Here is a 25590-nt window from a genome sequence, read left to right as displayed (position 1 = left end):
TTAGAAAAGATTTACAAGGATGTTGTCAGGTTTGGAGGATTTGAGCTACAGGGAGAGGCTGAACAGGCTGGGGCTGTTTTCCCTGGAGCGTCAGAGGCTGAGGGGTGACCTTATAGATGTTTCTAAAATCATGAGGGGCATGGATAGGATAAATAGACAAAACCTTTGCCCTGGATTTGCGGAGTCCAGAATTAGAGGGCATAGGTTTAGGGTGAGAGGGGAAAGATATAAAAGGGACCTAAGGGGCAACATTTTCACCCAGAGGGTGGTACATGTATGAAATGAGCTGTCAGTGGAAGTGGTGGAGGCTGGTACAATTACAACATTTAAAAGGCATCTCGATGGGGACATGAATACGATGGGTTTAGCGGGATATGGGGCAACTGCTGGCAAATCGGACCAAATTAGGTTAGAATATCTATCTGACCGCTATGGATGAGTTGGACCGAAGGGTCTGTTTCTGTGCTGTGCATCTCTATGATTCTACGACCTGATGTGAATGTATTGAACAAACCTTAAAATGGTTCCTTCCCGTTAAATGTTTAATCAGTTAGAAAGGAGATGCAGGTTTTGATTGACTAAATGCAAACTTCTTGCAAAACACTGCCCTGAGATAACTAAAGATTTTATTTTTATGTATACAAAGGATGACATCTTCGCTTGTTACATTCTCTGTCACCATGTCCTCTCTCCTCTCCCGTCATCCAGGGCTGGCAGGTAGACAGACCATTGTTCTGTTATTCTCACATTCCGATCACTTAGCCTGAACTATCAGTATTTTTTTTAATCTCCAGCTGTAGCATAACTGCTGTCCCCTCCACACTTGACCAGCTCCGAAGCAGAGTCCGCGAGACTCGAAACTTGCTCTCTCTCCACGGATGCTGTCTGGCCCGCTGTGATCTCCAGCATTTGTTGTTTTCAGCACAGATGCCAACAATTCTGCAGTGATTTGCTGCTGCAACAGTAGGACGTGCTCTGGATAGGAGAGAGTTTGCCCGCTGTTTTAAACAAGGAATGAAAGTCCGTGCAGCATCAGCTGTGAGCAGGTCAGACCTCGAGATGAGGGAGGGAGGTTTATGACCTAGCTTTAAAAGGAAGAGGCACACCTAGACTACTGGTTGCTTACCAACCCTCCCTGGAGTCAGTCTTTGCATTGCCTAAGTTTTAGTGAGCAAAATGCCTCCAAACGTTGCAAGGCTTTTCCTTTACTCCATACAAGTTCCTGGGGAGATGATGAAATCGCGAGTGGTACTCTCACATTTCATCCTTGCAGAACCGGAAAGGTTGGACGACAGTCGCTTCCTCGCGATGCATCCAGGTTGTGTGAGGTGAAACAAAGTTCATCTTTCAGTCGTGAAACACTGAAAGCTGGCACATTGGAGGCAACAGGTAATCAGAGTCGATAAAATGTAATGCTGGAAAAAGCACAGTCAGTACTTTTTCCAGTGCCACACTTTATCGACTCTTGACTTCTCCAGCATCTGCAGTCCTCACTATCTCCTAGTTGCAGCAGGTAATCAGGCATGCAAGTGGTAGGTACCGGACCATTATTTCAAGGAGATTTGAGCACAGGAGTAAGGAAGTCTTGCTGTAACTGTCTCTGAAGTACTGTGAGCGGTTCTCTTTATTTCAGGACAGATATTTTTCACTGGGGGGCAGTTCCGAGAAGGCTTATTAGGACCATCCCTGCTATGGATAATTGTCTTGTGACTGTGCTGTACACCTCTGTAACTCTCTGACTGAATAGGTGCTGTTTCCCCTCGTGGCAGAGACCAGGACCAGACTGTATAGTCTCACAAATACAGAGGTCCCAATTTAAGACTGAACTAACTAAGAATTTCTTTTTTCATAGTCATACAGCACAAAAATAGATCCTTCGGTTTAACCAGTCCAGGCCGACCATTAATCCCAAGCTAAACTAGTCCTACCTGCCTGCTCCTGGCCCATATCCCTCCAAACCTTATTTATCCAAATATCTTTTAAATGTTAAAACTGTATCCGCATCCACCACTTCCTCCTCTGGAAGTTCATTCCACACACTAACCACTCTCTCTGTAAAACAGAATTGACCCTCATGTCCCGCTTTAAATCTTCCTTGTCGTACTTTAAAAATATGCGCTCTAGTTTTGAAAGACCCCACCCAAAGGAAAAGACCCCTTCGTTTACCTTATCCGTATCCCACGTGATTTTTATAAAACTCTTTATCAGGTCACCCTTCAACCATCCTACGCTCCAGTGAAAAAAAAACTCCTGGCCTCTCCTTCTAACTCAAACTCTCCAGACCTGGAAACATCCTGGTAAATCTTTTCTGAACCCCCCTCCAATTTAATAATATCCTTCCTGTTAGCAGGGTGACCTGAACTGGACACAGTACTCCAAAAGAGGCCTGACCAAGGTCCTGCACAGCCTGCTCCTCTTTTGTTTTTAATTATTATGATGACATTTTCCTGCTCCTTCATTCAGCTCAATTTCAGAGCCTTAGCTTGTACTCCTGTGGCTTCTCTTCCCCCCCCCCCCCCCTTTAATTTTTCTTTTTTTAAAACAGTTTCACGGATTATTGGAAGAGGGGGGATTTGGAGTCGGGGAAACTCGAACGTCAGGATCGGGCGGGGTTTCTCAGCCCCCGCCCTGGGCAGGATCAGACTTGGAGATGGCGGTGAGGAGAAACGCTACCCTGTGCTCCGTGTGCGGGCAGCCCTACAGCCGGTGCTCCCGGCCGCCACACCGGGGAGAGGCCGTACTCCTGCTCCGAGCGCGGCAAGGCGTTCACCCGGTCGGTCAACCTGCAAAAGCACCAGCGGACCCACACGGACAAATAAAACCTCACCGATGTCCCAGTGCAGAAAATGCCGCAAAACCTCATGGGAACTGATGCCCTCACTCGAGGCTGTTTTGACCGCCCCAGCGGGTAGAGGCGATCAGGAGAGAATTTCCCATTAGCGCACAGTATCGGGAAACCAGTGAGTTCACAATAAACTCGTTAGGTGGTAGTGTGGGGGTTAGAAAAGAAAATAAATAAATAAATAAACAGGGATCCTAATAGGGGAAAAAAGATTATAAACAGGGACCCTAACAGGGGAAAAAAAATTTTTAAAAATGAAAAAAAAAATAAACAGGGGAAAAAAAGATTTAAAAAAATAAACGGGAAAAAAGATAAAAAAAAAGAAAAAAAAAATGTTTCTCCTTGGGGCAGCACAGTGGCTCAGGGGTTAGCACTGCTGCCTCCCAGCAACAAGGTCCTAGGAAAAAAAAAACAGGGACCCTAACAGGGGAAAAAAAAAGATTTAAAAAATGAAAAAAAAATAAACAGGGGAAAAAAAGATTTAAAAAAAAAATAAACTCGTGGAATTAGATTCTGCCATTAGTCACATATAGGACTGAACTATGGTTTTTTTTGGAGTTGGTGTCTGCCGATGTTAAGAAAAATCTCATGCTTAGTTACATGGGTTAATATTATGGATAAAACCCAAATTAATTATCACTTTATTAAACCACATGATGAATCTTTCCTTAAATGCTTTGAAGTGTACTTCCTCCCGCTGGCCTCTCCGTTCTCGCCTCTAAGAAGAAACCCTAGTTGATGGAGCTCAATAACAACCCAATGAACTGCAGATGCTGTAAATCAAAAGCAAAAAAAAAAAACCCCCAGAGATTGCTGGAAAACCTCAGCGGGCCTGGCAGCGTCTGCAGAGAGAAATCAAGAGTTAACGTTAACCTCTCTGCACAGCTGCTGCCAGGCCCGCTGAGGTTTTTCCGACAATCACTGTTTTAGCTGCTGACGCTTCTTTTGTTCATAAGATTAGATTACTTACAGTGTGGAAACAGGCCCTTCGGCCCAACAAGTCCACACCGACCCGCCAATGCGCAACCCACCCATACCCCTACACTTACCCCTTCACCTAACACTATGGGTAATGTAGCATGGCCAATTCACCTGACCTGCACATCTTTGTGACTGTGGGAGGAAACCGGAGCACCCGGAGGAAACCCACGCAGACACAGGGAGAACGTGCAAACTTCACACAGTCAGTCGCCTGAGTCGGGAATTGAACCCGGGTCTCTGGCGCTGTGAGGCAGCAGTGCTAACCACTGTGCCACCGTGCCGCCCACAAAGTACAAGCTTTCGGAGCGCTGCTCCTCCGTCAGGTAGCTAGTGGGGCAGGAACATAGAAGACGGAATTAGCCACTCTCCAGTCATTCAGCGCCTCACCCATTGTGATATATGACACAAATGTCCAAAGCTAAAAATCAAAGTGTCAGACAACTTATGCAATGTCTTGAACAAACCTAGATTGCTATTACGTCTTTATTCACTTAGAACGGGGATGCAGGTTTTGATGCATTAATATGTAAATCCCACAATTTCTTTCAAGTCCTATCCTTGAGATGACTTAACATTTTATCGGTATTTTTTTTAAAAAAAGGTGACATCTCCGCTCAGACAATGCATTAAAGGTGTGATGTTAGAGTCTGTCTGTGTCCCAGTCTCGAGTCGGACTGAGATGCCGGTGTTGGACTGGGGTGGACAAAGTTGAACATCGCACATTACGAGGTTATAGTCCAACAGGTTTATTTGCAAGTGCTAGCTTTCGGAGCGCCTGACAACCACATGATGAAGGAGCAGCACTCCAAAAGCTAGTACTTCCAAATAAACTTGTTGGGCTATAACCTGGTGATGTGCGATTTGTAACTTGAGTCAGACTGGTTCTACTTCCAAAGTAGGAATTTACAAAATGCCACTTTGACAGACTGCCGACATATTGTGTGCATTTTGAACAAAATGGAATCTATCTGCAAATGCAAATTCACCCTGTGGACTTATCTGTATGTGTATGTGTGTGTGTCTGTGGGAGAGAGAGAGACCTGCGAACCCATTCTACGTGATTCAAGACTTAACAGCAATCTCGGTTTGTTCAATACATCGCATCAGTTGTATGACACTTTGGTCTTTTACAATAAACTCTGTGTCCTCTGAATCCTGCCCCACCCGAGGAATGAGCAGTGCTCCGAAAGCTTGTACTTTCAAATAAACCTGTTCGACAATAATATCTGGTGTTGTGTGATTTTTAACTTTGTACATTTGCGTTATCTACAAACTACGGCTGAGGTGCTGAATGATTGGAGAGTGGCTAATGTTGCGTCTTTTTTAAAGGAAGTTTATCAGGAGAAGCCTTGGAACTCCAGACCTGTGAGTCTAACCTTGGTGGTGGGTAAGATGTTGATTCTGAAAGAGAGGATTTATATGCATTTGGAGAAGCGAGTAATGATTGGGGATAGCATGGTTTTGTGCGAGGGAAACCATGTCTCACAAGCTTGATTGAGCTTTTTGAGGAAGTTATCAAAGGTTACCTAAGATTACAATGAGATCTTGATCAATTGGGTCAATGGGCTCAGGAGGGGCAGATGGAGTTTAATTTGGATAAGCGCGAGGTGTTGCATTTTGGTAAAACAAGCAAGGGCAAGACTTATACAATTAAAAGCAGGGCCTTGAGCAGTGTTGTAGAACACAGAGACCCAGGCATTCAGGTACACAACTCTTCGAAGTTTGATTCAAATGTAGACAGGGCGGTTAAGAAAGCGTTTAGCACGCTTGCCTTAATTGCTCAGAGCTTTGAGTATAGGAGTTGGGGACGTCACGTTGAGGTTGTACAGGACATTAGTGAGGCCTCTTCTGCAGTACTGCATCCAGTTCGGGTCGTCCTGTCACAGGAAGGGTATTATTAAACTGGAGAGGGTTCAGAGACCATTTATCAGAATGTTGCCAGGAACAGAGGGTTTGAGTTAGAAGAGGCTGGGACCGTTTTGACTTTAGCATAGGAACCTTACAAAGGTTTACAAAAGGGTCTCTTCTCAAGGGTGGGGGATTTCAAGACTAGGGGGCATATTTTTAAGGTGAGAGAAGAAAGATTTCAAAAGAATACGAGGGGCCATGTTATTACGCAGAGAGTGGATCGAGTGTGGGATGAACATCCCGAGGAAGTGCTGGATGTGGGGACAGTGATAATGTTTAAAAAGACATTTGGATGGATATGTGAATAAGAAACGTTTGGAGGGATATGGGCCTGGAGCAGGCAGGTGGGGACTAGTTTAGTTTGGGATTATGGTCAGCACAGAGTGGTTGGACCAAAGGGGAAGTCTGACTCTTTTTGTCTCTCCCCATATCTATACCTCTCTTCCTATGGAAGCCTATGTGTCGTGTAGGCAAAAATGAGGGCTGCAGATGCTGGAAACCAGAGTTTAGATCAGAGTGGTGCTGGAAAAGCACAGCAGGTCAGGCAGCATCCGAGGAGCAGGAAAATCGACGTTTCGGGCAAAAGCCCTTCATCAGGAATAGAGGCAGGAAGCCTCCAGGGTGGAGAGATAAATTGGGGGGGTGGGGGGGAATCCACATTGATGCCCTGGGGTTGAAGTGTTCCAAGGCAGAAGATGAGGCGTTCTTCCTCCAGGTGTCGGGTGGTGAGGGAGCAGCGGTGGAGGAGGCCCAGGACCTGCATGTCCTCGGCAGAGTGGGAGGGGGAGTTGAAATGTTGGGCCACACAGGGCGGAGTGGTTGATTGGTGCGGGTGTCCTGGGTAGTGTAGGCCCAGTCTGGGTGCCAGACATTGGTGAACGAGTTGGGTCTCTATAACAGTCCGGCACCTTTTCATAGTCATTGCTTCCCAGTCCCAGGCCTGCAAATTGATCAAGTTCGATCAGCTCGACTCTTAGCAACCTCCTTTCAAAGAACCAAGATCTCCAAGTCTGAGCCGATCCAAATCTACTATCTAAACCTGTCGCCCAGTTCCTAAACATCTGTAGCCCGCTGCTCCCCACCTACTCATGCATCTGTGCAGACGCATCTTAAATGAACCTACCGTGCCTGCCTCTGCTGGCAACGCATTCCAGGCACCTACCGCCCTCTGTGTAAAGTTGTTCCGTCTTTTAGTCGGCTGTCTCCCACTCACTCTTCTATTTCTGTTTTAAATCAAGTTTGCAGGGTGTTGCATTAGGCAAAGGGAAAACTGAAAACAAACGTCTGAGGGGTTCGCCGCATTGACCAAACCTGAGTGTCGTCAGGTTTTGAACATGGAAGCAGACAGTGCCGTTTGCAACGGAGAGAAACCGGGACACTTGGACAAGGCTTCAGCCAGGTCGGTCTCAACACGAGCGCAGACATTCCAGGGAGTGATCCTGGAAGTGCGGGGACTGCGGGAAGGGTTTCAGTTACCCATTTGAGCTGGAAATTCATCGGCGCCGTCACCCACCACCGGGGAGAGGCCCTTCGAGTGCGCAAGACTGTGGGGAATGTTACAAAAGCTGCTGGGAACTGACATCCCACCGAGGAGTGCACACTGACGAGAGACCGTTCACGTGCCCTGGCTGCGGGACTGGGTTCAGACGCTCCTCTGAACTCGCCGTCCACCAGCGGGTTCACACCCCCCCGGGGGGAGAGGCCATTCACCTGCTAACACACCAGGGGGTTCACCCCCCCCCCCGGGGAGAGGCCATTCACCTGCTAACACACCAGCGGGTTCACACCCCCCGGGGGGAGAGGCCATTCACCTGCTAACACACCAGCGGGTTCACACACCCCCCGGGGGGAGAGGCCATTCACCTGCTAACACACCAGCGGGTTCACACCCCCCCCCGGGGGGAGAGGCCATTCACCTGCTAACACACCAGCGGGTTCACACCCCCCCGGGGGAGAGGCCATTCACCTGCTAACACACCAGCGGGTTCACACCCCCCGGGGGGAGAGGCCATTCACCTGCTAACACACCAGCGGGTTCACACCCCCCCCGGGGGAGAGGCCATTCACCTGCTAACACACCAGGGGGTTCACACCCCCCCCGGGGGAGAGGCCATTCACCTGCTAACACACCAGCGGGTTCACACCCCCCTGGGGGGAGAGGCCATTCACCTGCTAACACACCAGCGGGTTCACACCCCCCTGGGGGGAGAGGCCATTCACCTGCTAACACACCAGCGGGTTCACACCCCCCTGGGGGGAGAGGCCATTCACCTGCTAACGCACCAGCGGGTTCACACCCCCCCCCCCGGGGGAGAGGCCATTCACCTGCTAACACACCAGCGGGTTCACACCCCCCCGGGGGGAGAGGCCATTCACCTGCTAACACACCAGGGGGTTCACACCCCCCGGGGGGGAGAGGCCATTCACCTGCTGACACACCAGCGGGTTCACACCCCCCCCCGGGGAGAGGCCATTCACCTGCTAACACACCAGCGGGTTCACACCCCCCCCGGGGGAGAGGCCATTCACCTGCTAACACACCAGCGGGTTCACACCCCCCCCGGGGGAGAGGCCATTCACCTGCTAACACACCAGCGGGTTCACACCCCCCCGGGGGGAGAGGCCATTCACCTGCTAACACACCAGGGGGTTCACACCCCCCGGGGGGGAGAGGCCATTCACCTGCTGACACACCAGCGGGTTCACACCATCCCCCGGGAGAGAGGCCATTCACCTGCTAACACACCAGCGGGTTCACACCCCCCCCGGGGAGAGGCCATTCACCTGCTAACACACCAGGGGGTTCACACCCCCCCAGGGGAGAGGCCATTCACCTGCTAACACACCAGCGGGTTCACACCCCCCGGGGGAGAGGCCATTCACCTGCTAACACACCAGCGGGTTCACACCCCCCCCGGGGGGGAGAGGCCATTCACCTGCTAACACACCAGGGGGTTCACACCCCCCCCCCGGGGGAGAGGCCATTCACCTGCTAACACACCAGCGGGTTCACACCCCCCGGGGGAGAGGCCATTCACCTGCTAACACACCAGCGGGTTCACACCCCCCGGGGGAGAGGCCATTCACCTGCTAACACACCAGCGGGTTCACACCCCCCCCGGGGGAGAGGCCATTCACCTGCTGACACACCAGGGGGTTCACACCCCCCGGGGAGAGGCCATTCACCTGCTAACACACCAGGGGGTTCACACCCCCCCGGGGAGAGGCCATTCACCTGCTAACACACCAGCGGGTTCACACCCCCCCGGGGGAGAGGCCATTCACCTGCTAACACACCAGCGGGTTCACACCCCCCCGGGGGGAGAGGCCATTCACCTGCTAACACACCAGCGGGTTCACACCCCCCCCCCGGGGGAGAGGCCATTCACCTGCTAACACACCAGCGGGTTCACACCCCCCCCCCGGGGGAGAGGCCATTCACCTGCTAACACACCAGCGGGTTCACACCCCCCGGGGGAGAGGCCATTCACCTGCTAACACACCAGGGGGTTCACACCCCCCGGGGAGAGGCCATTCACCTGCTAACACACCAGCGGGTTCACACCCCCCCGGGGGGAGAGGCCATTCACCTGCTAACACACCAGCGGGTTCACACCCCCCCCCCGGGGGAGAGGCCATTCACCTGCTAACACACCAGCGGGTTCACACCCCCCCGGGGGGGAGAGGCCATTCACCTGCTAACACACCAGGGGGTTCACACCCCCCCGGGGGGGAGAGGCCATTCACCTGCTAACACACCAGCGGGTTCACACCCCCCGGGGGAGAGGCCATTCACCTGCTAACACACCAGCGGGTTCACACCCCCCCAGGGGGAGAGGCCATTCACCTGCTAACACACCAGGGGGTTCACACCCCCCCGGGGGGGAGAGGCCATTCACCTGCTAACACACCAGCGGGTTCACACCCCCCGGGGGAGAGGCCATTCACCTGCTAACACACCAGCGGGTTCACACCCCCCGGGGGTAGAGTCCATTCACCTGCTAACACACCAGCGGGTTCACACCATCCCCCGGGGGAGAGGCCATTCACCTGCTAACACACCAGCGGGTTCACACCCCCCGGGGGGGAGAGGCCATTCACCTGCTAACACACCAGCGGGTTCACACCCCCCCAGCGGGAGAGGCCATTCACCTGCTAACACACCAGCGGGTTCACACCCCCCCAGGGGAGAGGCCATTCACCTGCTAACACACCAGGGGGTTCACACCCCCCCCGGGGGAGAGGCCATTCACCTGCTAACACACCAGCGGGTTCACACCCCCCCAGGGGAGAGGCCATTCACCTGCTAACACACCAGCGGGTTCACACCCCCCCAGGGGAGAGGCCATTCACCTGCTAACACACCAGGGGGTTCACACCCCCCCCGGGGGAGAGGCCATTCACCTGCTAACACACCAGCGGGTTCACACCCCCCCAGGGGAGAGGCCATTCACCTGCTAACACACCAGCGGGTTCACACCCCCCCCCCGGGGAGAGGCCATTCACCTGCTAACACACCAGCGGGTTCACACCCCCCCCCCGGGGAGAGGCCATTCACCTGCTAACACACCAGCGGGTTCACACCCCCCCCCCGGGGAGAGGCCATTCACCTGCTAACACACCAGCGGGTTCACACCCCCCCCGGGGGAGAGGCCATTCACCTGCTAACACACCAGAGGGTTCACACCCCCCAGGGGAGAGGCCATTCACCTGCTAACACACCAGCGGGTTCACACCCCCCCCCGGGCGAGAGGCCATTCACCTGCTAACACACCAGCGGGTTCACACCCCCCGGGGGAGAGGCCATTCACCTGCTAACACACCAGCGGGTTCACACCCCCCGGGGGAGAGGCCATTCACCTGCTAACACACCAGCGGGTTCACACCCCCCCGGGGGAGAGGCCATTCACCTGCTAACACACCAGCGGGTTCACAAGTGGCTGCGGTGGTAGCGTTTTGCTGTTCATCCTCACGTTCAGGGGTGAAACCTCGCTCACTCTCGTCCGTCCCTGCTGAAATTCCATCGAGACTGATATTCTGATCATCGATGAGCTCTGTGGGCAGCTGCACTTTGAACTGGATTGCTCTCTTGGCCATTTCAGGCTCACCGGAATCGCACATGAGGAGTCGGAGGTCAGGATTGCTTTCCCTGGAGGGTGTGTGTGTGTGTGTGTGATCCAGGTGGGTTTTCCCTGACAATCGCTGATAGTTCCGTGGTCACTGTTTCTTGCTGATTTAATTTATTGTCGCTTGGTTGATTAAAAATGATGCAACGCCACCATCTACAGGCGAATCAATGCTACTGTACTAGTGGCAGATATTTGAAAAGGCCATCAAATTCTTTTTTTTTGTCATAACTACTTTCTGGTGTTCGGGGGTCTCATTTCATTCTCATTAACTCCTTTGCTTGGCAAAGCCATCAGCAAGTAACAATACCCTCTGCATGCTAACAATTATTTATGGTATTAGTTAGCCAAATCCTCTATCCAGCACCATGGCCTCTGACCTGATTAAATTGATTGACGCATCCAACACCATCTGGAAATCCAAATTGACATCTTGTTCCCTTTTATCCTACTCGTTATCTCCTCAAAGAATTCCACGAACATTGTCAGGCATGATTTCCCCTTCACCAGGGTAGCACGATGGCTCAGTGGTTAGTGCTGCTGCCTCACAGCACCAGGGACCTGGGTTTGATTCCAGCCTCAGGCGACTGTCTGTGTGGAGTTTGCACATTCTCCCCCTGTGTCTGCGTGGGTTTCCTCCCACAATCCAAAAGATGTGCAATTTAGGTACATTGGCTATGCTCAAAAAATTGCCTGTAGTGCTAGTTGCATGTAACTCCATGTCGTTCTGCAGCTCAACCTTTGTAATAGCTAACAATCTATACTAAGGAATTTCTATTAGTCAGGGGTAAATGTGGGTGGGGTTACTCTTCGGAGGGTCGGTATGGACTTGTTGGGCCAAAGGGCCTGTCCTTACATACTGTAGGGAATCTAATCATTACAGCCTTTCTAATAGTGTCCTGATGACCGATGTTAAGCTAACTGGCCTAGAGTTACCTGTTTCTCTTCACTCTCTCTCCCTTTTCAATAAAGGTCCTGAGACTGAGTACAAGGAAGGTGAGAGATGCCACTAAGGGTGATAATCAGAGATGCAACCACATGGAAGAAGTTGTGAATGAATACAGTGATGCGGAGAAAAAGTAATGCAGGGCAGAATATGAAGTTTTAAGTTTAGGTGGTGAGATCGCAGAGGCCTGTGTTTTCTCTGCTTTGCCAGGAGCAATGACACAGGTTTGCAAACTGTTAAATACGCAAAGGTGAAACGAAGCTATTTTGGTTTTCAGTTTCTCAGTATACCAACGTTTGAAATGCTCCCAAGTGATGTGGATGGACTGAAAATAATCTTATTTATCAATCTTTCTGTCCATCCATCTGTCTATGTCTCTACCTGTCTGTCGATTTAGAGTCTTGGAGATGTACAGCATGGAAACAGACCCTTCGGTCCAACCCGTCCATGCCGACCAGATATCCCAACGCAATCTAGTCCCACATGCCAGCACCCGGTCCATATCCTTCCAAACCCTTCCTATTCATATACCCATCCATATGCCTCTTAAATGTTGCAATTGTACCAGCCTCCACCACTTCCTCTGGCAGTTCATTCCATACACGTACCACCCTCTGTGTGAAAAACGTTACCCCGTAGGTCTTTTTTATATCTTTCCCTTCTCACCATAAACCTATGCCCTCTAGTTCTGGACTCCCTGACTCCAGGGAAAAGACTTTGCCTATTTACCCTATCCATGCCCCTCATAATTTTGTAAATAAGGGTGACCTTATTTTGTAAATAAGGTCACCCCTCAGCCTCTGACGCTCCAGGGAAAACAGCCCCAGCCTGTTCAGCGTCTCCCTGTCGCTCAAATCCTCCAGCCCTGGCAACATTCTTGTAGCTCTTTTCTGAACCTTTTCAAGTTTCACAACTAGGAAGGAAACCAGAATTGCATGCAATATTCCAACAGTGGTCCTAACCAATGTCCTGTACTCAATACTCTGACCAATAAAGGAAAGCATACCAAACGCCTTCTTCACTATCCTATCTACCTGCGACTCCACTTTCAAGGAGCTAAGAACCTGTACTCCAAGGTCTCTTTGTTCAGCAACACTCCCCAGGACCTTACCATTAAGTGTATAAGTCCTGCTAAGATTTGCTTTCCCAAAATGCAGCACCTCGCATTTATCTGAATTAAACTCCATCTGCCAATTCTCAGCCCATTGGCACATCTGGTCAAGGTCCTGTTATAATCTGAGATTTACCTGACTTTATATTCTCTAGGGTGTAGGTTTGCTCGCTAAACTGTAGGTTTGATATCCAGATGTTTCATTACCTGGCGAGGTAACATCTTCAGTGGCGACCTCCAAGTGAAGCGAAGCTGTTGTCTCCTGCTTTCTATATATATCTTTCTCCTGGATGGGGTTCCTGGGGTTTGTGGTGATGTCATTTCCTGTTCGTTTTCTGAGGGTTTGATAGATGATATCTAGATCTATGTGTTTGTTTATGGCGTTGTGGTTGGAGTGCCAGGCCTCTAGGAATTCTCTGGCATGTCTTTGCTTAGCCTGTCCCAGGATAGATGTGTTATCCCAGTCGAAATGGTGTTTTTTTTCATCCGTGTGTAGGGCTATGAGGGAGAGAGGGTCATGTCTTTTTGTGGCTAGCTGGTGTTCATGTATCCTGGTGGCTAACTTTCTTCCTGTTTGTCCTACATAATGTTTGTGGCAGTCCTTGCATGGAACTTTGTAGGTGATGTTGGTTTTGTCCATGGGTTATACTTTCTGTCTTTTTAATCTCTGTCTTTCCTTCTGTTAGCCCATCAATCGTTTAGAGTCATCAAATCATACAGCATGGAAATAGACCCTTCGGCTGAAGGGCTTTTGCCCGAAACGTCGATTTTCTTGCTCCTCGGATGCTGCCTGACCTGCTGTGCTTTTCTAGCACCACTCTAATCTAGAATCTGGTTTCCAGCATCTGCAGTCCTTGTTTTTACCTTCGGCTGAACCAGTCCATGCTGAATATAATCCTACACTAAACTAGTCCCACCTGCCTGGTCCTGGCCCAGAGCCCTCCAAATATTTCTTATTCATGTGCTTATCTAAATGTCTTTTAAATGCTATTAACTGTACCCATTCCCACCACTTCTTCTGGACGTTCATTCCACTCATGAACCACTGTATAAAAAAATGCCCCTCATGGGTTCTTTAAATCTCTCTCCTCACACCTTAAAAATACTTTCCCCCATCTTGAAATCTACCACCCTAGAGAGAAGACCCTTGTCATTTACCTTATGTATATCCCTCACGATTTTATACATTTGTCTCTCCAATGACCATTTAAATGCCTTTAAAGTTGGCGAGTCTACTACTGTGGCAGGCAGAGAGTTCCACGCCCCTACTACTCTCTGAGTGAAGAAACTACCTCTGATTTCTGTCCTGTATCTATCACCCCTCAATTTAAAGCTACAGCCCCTTGTGCTAGCCATCGCCATCCGAGGATAAAGGCTCTCACTGTCCACCCTATCTAACCCACTGATTATCTTCTACGTCTCAATTAAGTCACCTCTCAAACCTTCTTCTCTCGAATGAAAACAGCCTCAAGTCCCTTGGCCTTTCCTCATTAAGACCTTCCCTCCATACCAGGCAACATCCTGGTAAATCTCCTCTCAACCTCTTCCAAAGCTTCCACATCCTTCCTATAATGCAGTGACCAGAACTGTGCACAACACTCCAAGTGCGACCGCGCCAGAGTTTTGTACAGCTGCAGCATGACCTTGTGGCTCCGAAACTCAATCCCTCTCCCAATAAAAGTTAACACACCATATGCCTTCTTAACAGCCCTATCAACATGGGTGGCAACTTTCAGGGATCTATGTACATGGACACTGAGATCTCTCTGTTCATCTCCACGACCAAGAATCTTACCATTAGCCCAGTACTCTGCATTCCTGTTACTCCTTCCAAAGTGAATCATCTCACACTTTTCCGCATTAAACTCCATTTGCCAACTCTCAGCCCAGCTCTGCAGCTTACTTATGTCCCTCGTAAATCTGCAACATCCTTCAGCACTATCCACAACTCCACCGACCTTAGTGTCATCCGCAAATTTACTAACCCAGCCTTCTATGCCCTCATCCAGGTCATTTATAAAAATGACAAACAGCAGTGGCCCCAAAACAGATCCTTGCAGTATACCACTAGTAATTGAACTCCAGGGTGAACATTTCCCATCAACTACCACCCTCTGTCTTCTTTCAGCTAGCCAATTTCTGATCCAAACCGCTAAATCACCCTCAATCCCATGCCTCGGTATTTTCTGCAATAGCCTACCATGGGGAACCTTATCAAATGCCTTACTGAAATCCATATACACCACATCAACTGATTTACCCTCATCCATCTTCTCAAAGAACTCAATAAGGTTTGTGAGGCACGACCTACCCTTCACAAAACCGTGCTGACTATCCCTAATCAACTTATTCCTCTCTAGATGATTATAAATCCTATCTCTTGTAACCTTTCTAACACTTTATCCACAACCGAAGTAAGGCTGACTGGTCTATAATTACCAGGGTTGTCTTTACTCCCCTTCTCAAACAAGGGAACAACATTTGCTATCCTCCAGTCTTCTGGTAGACAATGACGACATAAAGATCAAAGCCAAAGGCTCGGCAATCTCCTCCCTAGCTTCCCAGAGATTCCTAGGATAAATCCCATCTGGCCCAGGGGACTTATCTATTTTCACACATTCCCAGAATTGCTAACACGTCCTCCTCCTTGTGAACCTCAATCCCGTCTAGCCTGGTAGCCTGTATCACAGTATTCTCCTCGAGAACATTGTCTTTTTTCCAGTGTGAACACTGATGAATGAGATTCAGGCAATCCCGCAAAACACCAGCGAGATCCTCACCGGGGAAAGGGACTGAGCTCCCACTCTGTGTACGGGAAGGGACTCGGTCAGTCGTCCAACCATTTCACTCCAGGCACAGAATGTGTGGCATGTGTCACCGAGTCCAGTGGATGTGGACATGGTAACGACATTTGGAGAAGTACATGAATAAGAAATGTTTGGAGGGATATGGGCCAAGCACGGGCAGGTGGGACTAGTTTAATTTAGGATCATGGACTGAAGGGGCTGTTTCCACGCTCTATTACTGTCTTCTGCTCTGTTGGGAGGTAGGATCCATTCCGCAGGGTGTGTTCGAAGCAAAAAGAAACAGATCATCACGATTTAACAGGAACAAAGATAGATTAGATTACATTACAGTGTGGAAACAGGCCCTTCGGCCCAACAAGTCCACACCGACCCGCCGAAGCGCAACCCACCCATACCCCTACATTTACCCCTTACCGAACACTACGGGTAATTTAGCGTGGCCAATTCACCTGACCTGGACATCTTTGGACTGTGGGAGGAAACCGGAGCACCCGGAGGAAACCCACGCAGACACGGGGGAGAACGTGCAAACTCCACACAGTCAGTCGCCTGAGGCGGGAATTGAACCTGGGTCTCCGGCGCTGTGAGGCAGCAGTGCTAACCACTGTGCCACCGTGCCGCCCACTGGAGGAGATTGCACTAATCCGAAGGGACATGATTCACTGTCAATAGGAAGGCCTTCACTGGGCTTGAAAAGACTTCACCTATTTGCCAACCAAGTGTATCCAGTGTCACAGTGCTGCCACGTTGACCAGGAACATGATGGACCCCACACACCAGCTATAACGGAGGTATAGAGATCAGGACTTGCCTCCTTACTTTTCTTCAGTAGATGTCAAAAGTAAAAAAGTGCTGACAGCAAGAAGATTTTGGGGCAAGTCCACCAAAGCCTGTCAGTGTTATCTACCCCCTTTATGTGACCACATGGCCTGTGCTGTATCACCTGACAACACTGGGTCCAATAGTATCAAGATGAGGACTGGAGAGGAAACAGGGCACCCACATCGAATTCAACACTCCACAACATCTGATAACTGAATAGTAGTAACCCCTCAGGGCGACAGACCAAGGAGGGGGTGATGTTGAATGACGAGATGAGAAATGAGACTGCCGCTGTTACAAGTTCAAAAGGAGGTCGTGTCAAGTCACCGCATCCCAAACGTTTCCTGGCGTGAGCCCATTTTCTGTGACTCGAGAGAGGTGAGCATGAGAGTTGTTCAGAGGAAGGGTGGGAGGTGGAGCAGCCTCCTGGCCGCTAAAAAACCAAAACAGGTAGATCGCCAACTTGGCCAAGCAGCAAGGGATGCTGGGTACATTGGCCAACTCAAACGCTGCGGTCATAAAACCCACACAACCAGACACAGCGCAAACACAGCAGCCAGGCGCTGATGGCATTGGCATAATGTAAAAGGCAACAGAGATCCTGGACAGACATATCCCCAACAACTCATCCACCGAACAAAGGAGGGCCAGACAGAATGGCACTGGGTCGGGCGACACAAAGAAACAAACACTGACAGGCCATCCAAACCGTGTTTCAAACTATTAAGTGAGTTGGCCAGAACTATAGAAAGTGCTATCTAACTGGGTTCACCTGCAGACTGCTCTCTCGAATCTTCTGTGGAGACCTTCTGTGCAGACCAGTGTGGCAGGAAGCAGAGACTAGCTGACCATCCAGAGAGAGAGAGAGAGAGTTACCTAATAAAGTGCAGACTGTTTTGCATTGCTTTGTGTTCGTAGTGATTTGACCACTTCTGGGATTGCGGGATACCTGGGCAAATTCCTTCTAACCACTCTAATTGTCTAACTTGTTTTAAGGAGAAACTGGACAACAGAGGTTATTAGTCAAGATTAGAGCGGTGCTGGAAAAGCACAGCAGGTCAGGCAGCATCCGAGGAGCAGGAAGGTCGATGTTTTAGGTAAAAGCCCTACATCAGGCATGTGACGGCGGGCAGCTGGCCAACAAGCAGTTTGGAAAATGGGGCGTCACCAGCCGAAACCACGGCTCTTATTGGCTCCATCAGTGTGGGAGCGTGTGTGTGTGAGAGTGTATGTGTCTGTGTGTGAGAGGGACAGAGAGAGTCTGTGTATGTATGAGAGAAAGTGTCTGTGTGTGTGAGAGGGAGGGAGAGTGTGTGTGTGTGTATGAAAGTACGTATGTGAGAGCGCGTGTGTGTGTGTGTGTGAGTGTATGTGTGTTTGGGTGAGTGTGAAAGTATGTGTCTGAGAGTGTGTGTGTGTGTGAAAATATGTCTGTGTAAGAGAATGCATTTGTGTGACTCTGTGTGTGTGTTTTCCTCAGGATCAGCTCCTGTACACTGTGTGAATGGGTTGCAGCCTGTGGACCCAGTTGTAGTGATGGATTAGATCCTGAGGAATCAGAGGAAGTTAGCTTCCACAGTCCCAGCGATCAGCCCACCAGGAACTGGATCATACCCTGGACCCAGGCGAGAGAGCTTCCCTTTCGGATCACTGGCTGTGCCCTGCAGGCGCTGTCAGCTCAGAGCGCTTACTCTCCTCCCTCGACATCAGCAACACGGAGAGTCACACACACACATTCACACAGACACACACACTCACACATATCCTCATTTTCCCCTAACAGAAGTTATTATGCATTTGGACTCTACTTATGAATGCAATAGCAACTCAATTCTTCATTCTACACAATCGGTCTCCTTGGTGTGAAGAAATTCAAAAGATCTGCGCTTGCTGTAAGTCAGAAACAAAACCAGAAACTGCTGGGAAAAGCTCAGCAGGTCTGGCAGCATCTGTGGAGAGGAAGCAGAGTTAGGGTTTGAGTGATCCATCCTCAGAACCCACTCGACCCGAAAACGTTAACTCTTCTTTCTCGCCACAGATGCTGCCAGACCTGCTGAGCTTTTCCCAGCAGTTTCTGGTTGTGGTCTCATCGACGTCCCGACTCGAACTCGAACAGGACCCTAATTACGGATAAAAACGCAGCTCCGAGTATTACTGGAAAGAGTTCTGATGTGTTAAGATTCCCGATGGGATAGGCAACAGGTTACTGATACAACAGGAGGTGGGTAAATAGTGAGATCCTGCAATGTAACAGAACCATGATTATTAAAGTAATCGAACACTGATTCTTTCTAGAAGGCTGTTTGCTACAGTTGACGACTTTTAATGTGATCATATCCTGAACCTTTAAGTACCAGGACTCTGATCATGAAGGTAATCGTCTAGTAAGTTGATGTTGGAGTTGGGCTCTGAGCCCAGAGCCTGTTCCCTCTGCTTTTATTTTACTTTACTGATCTCTTGGTGAAGACCTCAGTCACAGTAACAGAGTTGCCAGCGCCGAGTGGGCCCAGCCCTGCTGCTGACTGGCTCTCTGGTGGGTTCGGAGGCTGGACGGCTGAGTGAACCTCTTCCCACAGCATGGAAGCAGGAGAACGACCCCTCCTCCTCCCCCCCCCCCCCCCCCCCACACCACCCACCTCACCACCGTTTCCAATGAGCAAGTTAACCCCTTCCCACTGTCGCCACGCGTCTGCGGTTTCTTGCCCAGCCATCAGCTGAAGACTTGGCGAGGGGATGCGGGAAGAGGGTGGAAGAGGGGGGGGGGGGGGGTGGATTCCCTGGTTTGCTCTTTGAAAGGACGAGGGCAGACTCGACCGGCCAACTGATCTCCATTTCGCTCTGCGCTGCGATCGGATTCGAGAGCAGTTTTGGAATTCATCGCAGGCCCACAGGATGGACGCTTCCAGCCAAAGAGGGAGGCATTTTTTTTTTGCCCGCGGGGTACCTCTCTCTCTCTCTCTCTCTCTGTGTGTGAAACTGCTGCCGATCTCCCCTTCTGGCGGGATCTTACTTTGCACAAAAAGACCACCGTGAGGCAGCAGCGACTTGCATTCACAAGTGGACCTGAATGAAGGGTCCCGGGACGCTTCAAGCAAGTTTCGGGAAACCATATTCTTCCTCCTCGGGCGGGAAGGGGGATGGGAAATGGCCAAACCCGTAATGGGAGGTCGTTTCTTCACAAAGTATTGTGAAAGGCAGAGAAGCCATCGAGAGGCTTGAGGAAGGAATTTCAGGGGTTCACGCCCAGGAATATTTCTCCCCGAGGAGAGGTTCAGAAAATCAGGGATTGGAAGTGGGAGAATATGCTCTTTGGAAGAATGGCAGGATTCACGAAGAAGCTCAGAGGAACACAGAGGGACCGTGGGATGCTTGTCCCACAGATCCCTGAAGGTGACCGGCCAGGTTATAGGGTGGGAAAGGAGGAAAAGGGACCACTTGCACCTATTAGTAATTGGCATAGGTTATGCGAGCAGGGAGGTTATTAGATTAGATTCCCTACAGTGTGGAAGCAGGCCCCTCGGCCCAACCAGTCCACACCGACCCTCCGAAGAGTAACCCAGCCAGTCCCGTTTCCCTCTGACTAATGCACCTAACACTATGGGGCAATTTAGCGCGGCCAATTCACCCTGACCCTGCACATCTTTGGACTGTGGGAGGAAACCGGAGCACCCGGAGGAAACCCACGCAGACACGGGGAGAATGTGCAAACTCCACAGAGACAGTCGCCCCGAGGTGGGACTCAACCTAGGTCCCTGGCGCTGTGAGGTAACAGTGCTAACCACTGAGCCACCCATGTTCGAGCTGAACAGGCCTGTGACCAACCGTGTTCTGGGCTCGGTGCTGGGTCCCCTTCGGCTTGTCATTTATATAAATGATTTGGATGAGAATTTAGGAAGCAGGGTTAGTCAGTTTGCCATTGACACCAGGATTGGTGGTTATAGCGGACAGTGTAGAAGGTGATCTAAGATTACAAAGAGATCCTGATCAATTGGGTCAATGGGCTGGCTGAGAGGTGGCAGGTGGAGTTTAATTTGGACAAGTGCGAGGTGCTGCATTTTGGGAAAACAGACAAGGGCAGAACTTCTACAATTAAAAATACAGCCTTTGGGTCCTGTTGTAGAACAGAGACTCCTAGGGGTTCAAGGACATAATTCTTTGAAGTTTGCATCACAGATAGACAGGGGAGTTAAGAAGGCGTTTCGCACACTTGCCTTCATTGCTCAGACCTTTTTGAGTTGAAGAGTTGGGACGGTATGTTGGGGTTGTACAGGACACTGGTGAGGCTTCGTCTGGAGTACTGTGTCCAGTTCTGGTCGCCCTGTTACAGGAAGGATATAATTAAGCTGGACAGAGTTCGGAAGAGATTTAACAGGATGTTGCCCGGAATGGAGTGTCTTGAATTCTAAGGAGGGGCTGGGAGTTTTTTTTCACTGGAGTGTAGGAGGTTGAGGGGTGACCTTATAGGTGTTTATAAGATCATAAGGTGCATGCAGGTGTCTTTTCCCTCAGGTGGGGGATTTCAAGACTAGGGGGGCATATTTTTAAGGTGAGAGGAGGAAGATTTAAAAAAACGATGAGGGGCATTTTTCTTTCAACAGTTCATGGGTGAAATGAACTTCTAGCGGATAGTTACAGTATTTAAAAGACATTTGGATAAGTAAATGAGTAAGAAATGTTTGGTGGGACACGGGCCAAGTGCATGCAAGCAGCACTAGTTGAACTTGGGATTATGTTTGGCATGGACTGGTTAGACTGAAGGGTCTGTTCCAATGCTGTATGACTCTGACTCTATGAGTGACTGTGTCCCTTCCCATATCCAGTGCAGGTAAGGCACCTCTCCACTGTTCAAGAGCATTGGTATTCAGTGAGGCAATGGCCTGCTGGTATTATTGCTAGACTAATAATCTAGAGACTGAGGTAACGTCCTGGGGACCCAGGTTCAAACCCCCACCCCTCCCCCCACTCCACAGCTGATGGTATTTGAATTCGATAGATTTAAAAAGGAATTATGTGTCTTAACGATGGCCACAAAACCGTTATTGGAAAATCGCAACTGGTCTCCCATCTCGTGTCGTTCAGGGAAGGAAACTGCCAGCCTTACCTGGTCGGGCTTTCAGGTCACTCCAGACCCACAGCAATGTGGTGGACTCTTACATCGTGCCCAGTAAGGGATGGGCAACAAATGCTGGCCTAGCCAGCCATGCCCTCATCCTGTGAATGATCTGAATCCAGTCCCGCAGTCGGAGCACCTCGACGGACTCTCCTCAGAGCAAACGCTTCGAGGCGCAAGTCGCCGGGGGGGGGGGGGGGGGGGGGGGGGGCGCTTTGAGAGAATGTCCCGCAGTTTGAACGGTCTCTCTCTGCGGTGTGAACTCTCTGGTGCCTGAGCAGGGCGGATGAACGGATAAACCTCTTCCCGCACTCGGCGCAGGAGAAGGGCCTCTCCCCTGTGTGGATGTGCTGGTGTTTGGTGAGGGCCGATGACCACCTGAACCCGGTGCCGCAGCGGGAGCACCGGAACGGCCTGTCCTCAGAGTGAACCCGCCGGTGGGTCATCAGATCGCAGGCAGCTATGAAGGACTTCCCACAGCGTGAACACTCGAAAGGCCTCTCCCTGGTGTGAACCCGCTGATGACGCAACAGATCCCTGGACCTTTTGAAGCGCTTCCCACAGTGCAGGCAACTGAACGGTCGGTCGTCGGTGTGAACCCGCTAGTGAGTTCCCCAGAACTTCTGAAGCCCTTCCCGGAGTCCGGGCATCTGAAAGGCCGCTCTGCGGAGTGAGCACGTCGATGGGCTCCCAGATCGGTGGAACTAACGAAGCACTTCCCGCTGTCCGGGCATTTGAAAGGTCTCTCGCCGGCGTGGACGCGTTGATGGCACACGAGCTCCCCGGAACTTTGGTAGGCCTTCCCGCACTCTCGGCATTCGACAGGCCTCTCCTCGGCGTGAACCCGCCGGTGTACGTGCAGAGCGGACGGCCGAGAGAATCCCTTCCTGCACTCGGAGCAGGTGGACGGGCTCTCCCTGGTGCAACTGTAGTGGTGAGTTCCTAGCTTCAGTGGGGGACCTGAATCCCTTCCCGGGGGTTGGAGGCAGGGTCTCGCACGCTGTGTGCGGCTGCTAGTCTCCTGAACAGGGGGGGGGGGAAGACTTTAAAGACTCTGAGCCCCAGAGGAGAGGCATGTAATCGATTAACCAAATAATCGATTATCCGAACGAAATAGTGCCCGCCCATCTCGTTCAGATAATCGAGGTTCCCCAATGAAAGGTAGCATTGTATAACACAGAGAACTAGGCTTTTAGGTACATCAATCTTTGAAATTTGTATCACATATAGACAGGGTGGTTAAGGCGGCATTTAGCACACTTGTCTTCATTGCTCAGACCTTTGCGTGTAGGAATTGAGACATCACATTGAGGTTGTTCGGAACGTGGGTGAGGTGGTTTCTGGAGAACGGTGTCCAGTTCTGGTCACCCTGTTACCGAAAGGATGTTACTAAGCTGGAGAGGGTTGAGACAATGTTGACCAGGATGTTGCCGGGAATAGAGGATTTGAGTTATAAGGACAGGCTGAATAGGCCGCGACTTCTGTCACTGGAGGTCAAGAGATAGGCCTTTGGGGTTTAGAAAATCATGAAGGGTACAGGTTAGAATGGCAATGTCTTTTCCCTCGGGTGGCGGATTTCAAGACTAGGGGGCACATTTTTAAGGCGAGAGGAGACAGATTTCGAAAAGACACGAGAGGCAAATGTGTTTACAGAGGGAGGCTCGTGTGTGGAGTGAACTTGCAGAGGATGGGGTGGATGTCCCAACATTTTAAAAGACATTTGGGGAAGTACATGGAGGGATATGGACCAGAGCAGAACAGAATGAGTCAAGCAAAGGGGACAGGTGGGGTGACGAGGGGTGGGCAAATACAAAGAGTGCAGCGAGAGAGGGATGCATAGGGTGACAGAGAAGAGGCAAGTTTCAAAGGTGAGGGGAGAAGCAGGCAAGTGAAACAAGGAGCACAAGAGTGTGGGGTGGGGAAGAGAGTGGGGGGGGGGGGAGACACAGAGCAGGAGAGGTATGGGCAAGAGACAGTCAGCACACGAGAAAGGACAGATGGAGAGTGGATGATACAGAGGGAGCACGAAGAAGGAGATGGGGCAAAAGGGAGAACAAGCAAGAGAGAGGGAGAGGAAAGAGAGAGTGTGTGCGCATGTGTATTGGAGAGGGAAAAGAGAGAAGGGAAGGAACATATGAATGAGGTGCAGGATCAGGATACTTGGCCGCTCTGTCTCCCATCTCAGAGCGAACAAATTGATGTTATAACAGTTCCCCCACACTTAAAAGGTCACTATGAACACATTGATAAGGCATCGGCTGGCTAGAATTTTAACAGCTCTTTCCACAATCTAGATATTTGAAAGGTCTCTTCTCAGTGTGAACTTGCTGGTGTCTCAGCACAATGGATAAGTGAATGAACTCTCCCACACAGGTAACAAATGGATGCTGCTCCCGGACATCACTGTGTCAATGAAACTGAATTCACCCCACAGACCTCACATTTCCACGGTGTCTCTTCAGCGAGGATATACTTGTTTATCAACATGTCACCAATCAGTTGAAGCCTCTTCAACACACACAACCCAGATGAGTTGTCCCCGCTGAACCATACTTCCACTCCAGGGCCTTACTCTGGGTTCTTACTTGTTCCCTTACATACTCCTTAGACTTCACGATGCACTGACGATTACACTCACACGTTGTGATGATATTAACCACACCCATTCAGGCTGCTTGTATTGTTCCAAATTAAAGAAAAACCCAAGGCCTCAAGTTGTTTACTTTACAAGTTTGCAATAGATCTCTCCTCTCCTCTCCTCTCTAAATCACCTCTTAAAGCCACAGTATCATCACAATATTTTCCCACTATACTTAGCCCACCTAATTCACAAGAACTAGGTTGAGAGGTGCCCTCTTCTCTCACTGGACAGAAACTCAGCACTGTATAATATTTTTGTCCATCTACATTCCAGAACGATTGGCTTTTACACTACCGCTACTCCAGTGGAAGTCTGTGTGGATGTCTGATGGCTGGTTTGCTGTGCAGACTGGCGTCAACAGCGCAAGACTGATCCCCTGCACGGGCCGAGGTAATTGTGAAGATCTCAATTGTTAAAACCACCCCCGCACCCCCGTCTGAGGTGCAGTGTCCCTCACATTAATACCATCACCCATTCTCTCTCACTCTCTCTCCCCCGCCCACCCCCCCCACTACCACCAAGGGGCGGCACGGTGTCCCAGGGACCTGGGTTCGATTTCAGCCTCGGGCATCTGTCTGTGTGGAGTTTGCACATTATCCCCCCCCCCCCCGTGTCAGCGTGGGTTTCCTCCGGGTGCTCCGGTTTCCCCCCACAGTCCAAACATGTGCAGGTTAGGTGAATCAGCCATGGCCATAGTGTTAGGTGCATTAGTCAGGGGTAAATGTAGGGTAGGGGGATGGGTCTGGGTGGGTTACTCTTCGGAGGGTCGGTGTGGACTTGTTGGGCCAAATGGCCTGTTTCCACACTGTAGGTAATCTAAATCTAATCTAAATCTAATGAGAGAGCAGTGCTCTGGACCCATGGCAACGTTACCTGTGCATTCGGTTCCCAATTTTATTGACTGTCCCCCCTCCCCTCAAAAAAACCCTCGTAATCGCCAAATCGCAGCAGAGTAGGAAAGGGCGAGAGCAATGGCAGCGTATTTACCCAACATGCCCCGCGGTGGAGAATGCCCACTATCCAGGCGACGGGCGGAGTGGATGCGCAGGCGCAGTGACGTCCCGCCGCAGGAGCATGCGCAGTGACGGCGAACAGCGCGGGGAGGAGACGCCGTGTTTTCTTCTCTTCCCGCAAGCGGTGATGATGCGGGACCGCGGGTGGGGGAGAGGCGGGTGCGCCACCGTGAGGGTTTAGAACCGCCTACCGAACGCGACGGAACTCGGTAAATACCCTGCAGCTGCCCCGCTGGTGGCCGCCGGGGCCTTTCCCCGGGATCAGCTCCCGCGGAACGGCCGC

The 25590-nt window shown here is 50.6% G+C and overlaps 2 protein-coding genes and 2 long non-coding RNA genes across 4 annotated transcripts in view; 2 read left to right on the top strand and 2 right to left on the bottom strand.

Annotated features, from left to right (window-relative positions):
• Positions 1-164: 164 nt before the first annotated feature.
• Positions 165-25590, bottom strand: LOC148144572 (uncharacterized). Its single transcript, XR_015751520.1, has 3 exons — positions 25525-25590; positions 6855-6954; positions 165-975 (listed from the first exon to the last, which is right to left on the bottom strand). It is a non-coding gene; the product is annotated as an uncharacterized LOC148144572 (long non-coding RNA).
• Positions 6899-16098, top strand: LOC148144574 (uncharacterized). The gene is made up of 3 exons (XR_015751519.1): positions 6899-7130; positions 10834-10912; positions 11830-16098. It is a non-coding gene; the product is annotated as an uncharacterized LOC148144574 (long non-coding RNA).
• LOC148144573 (uncharacterized) lies at positions 18379-24319 on the bottom strand. The gene is made up of 4 exons (XM_087975730.1): positions 24239-24319; positions 22321-22674; positions 21954-22255; positions 18379-18433 (listed from the first exon to the last, which is right to left on the bottom strand). The coding sequence occupies exons 1-4, from the start codon at positions 24317-24319 to the stop codon at positions 18379-18381; spliced, it is 792 nt and encodes a 263-aa protein (XP_087831856.1).
• Positions 25390-25590, top strand: part of LOC122543575 (uncharacterized) — a 34672-nt gene continuing 34471 nt past the window's right edge. Inside the window, exon 1 of the mRNA XM_087974875.1 lies at positions 25390-25516. The gene's annotated coding sequence lies outside the window, so the exon portion shown is untranslated. The remainder of the gene's footprint in view (positions 25517-25590) is intronic.

The sequence above is a fragment of the Chiloscyllium plagiosum genome, unplaced genomic scaffold (assembly GCF_037043375.1).
Source record: "Chiloscyllium plagiosum isolate Xiang-an unplaced genomic scaffold, Cpla_swu_hap1 HiC_scaffold_27, whole genome shotgun sequence".
Classification (NCBI taxonomy): Eukaryota; Metazoa; Chordata; class Chondrichthyes; order Orectolobiformes; family Hemiscylliidae; genus Chiloscyllium; species Chiloscyllium plagiosum.
The sequence above is the reverse complement of the archived record's forward strand: the minus strand, read 5'-3'. Positions and strand labels throughout refer to the sequence as shown.

Excerpts from the sequence above, each read along its gene's own strand:
- LOC148144573 (XM_087975730.1), bottom strand. The coding sequence starts at position 24,319 with ATGGGTGTGGTTAATATCATCACAACGTGTGAGTGTAATCGTCAGTGC. Across the intron at positions 22,675-24,238 it reads AGGAGTATGTAAGGGAACAA|GAGACTAGCAGCCGCACACA; the intron begins GTAAGAACCCAG and ends CCCCCTGTTCAG. Across the intron at positions 22,256-22,320 it reads CCCATCGACGTGCTCACTCC|CGGGTTCACACCGACGACCG; the intron begins GCAGAGCGGCCT and ends GGAACTCACTAG.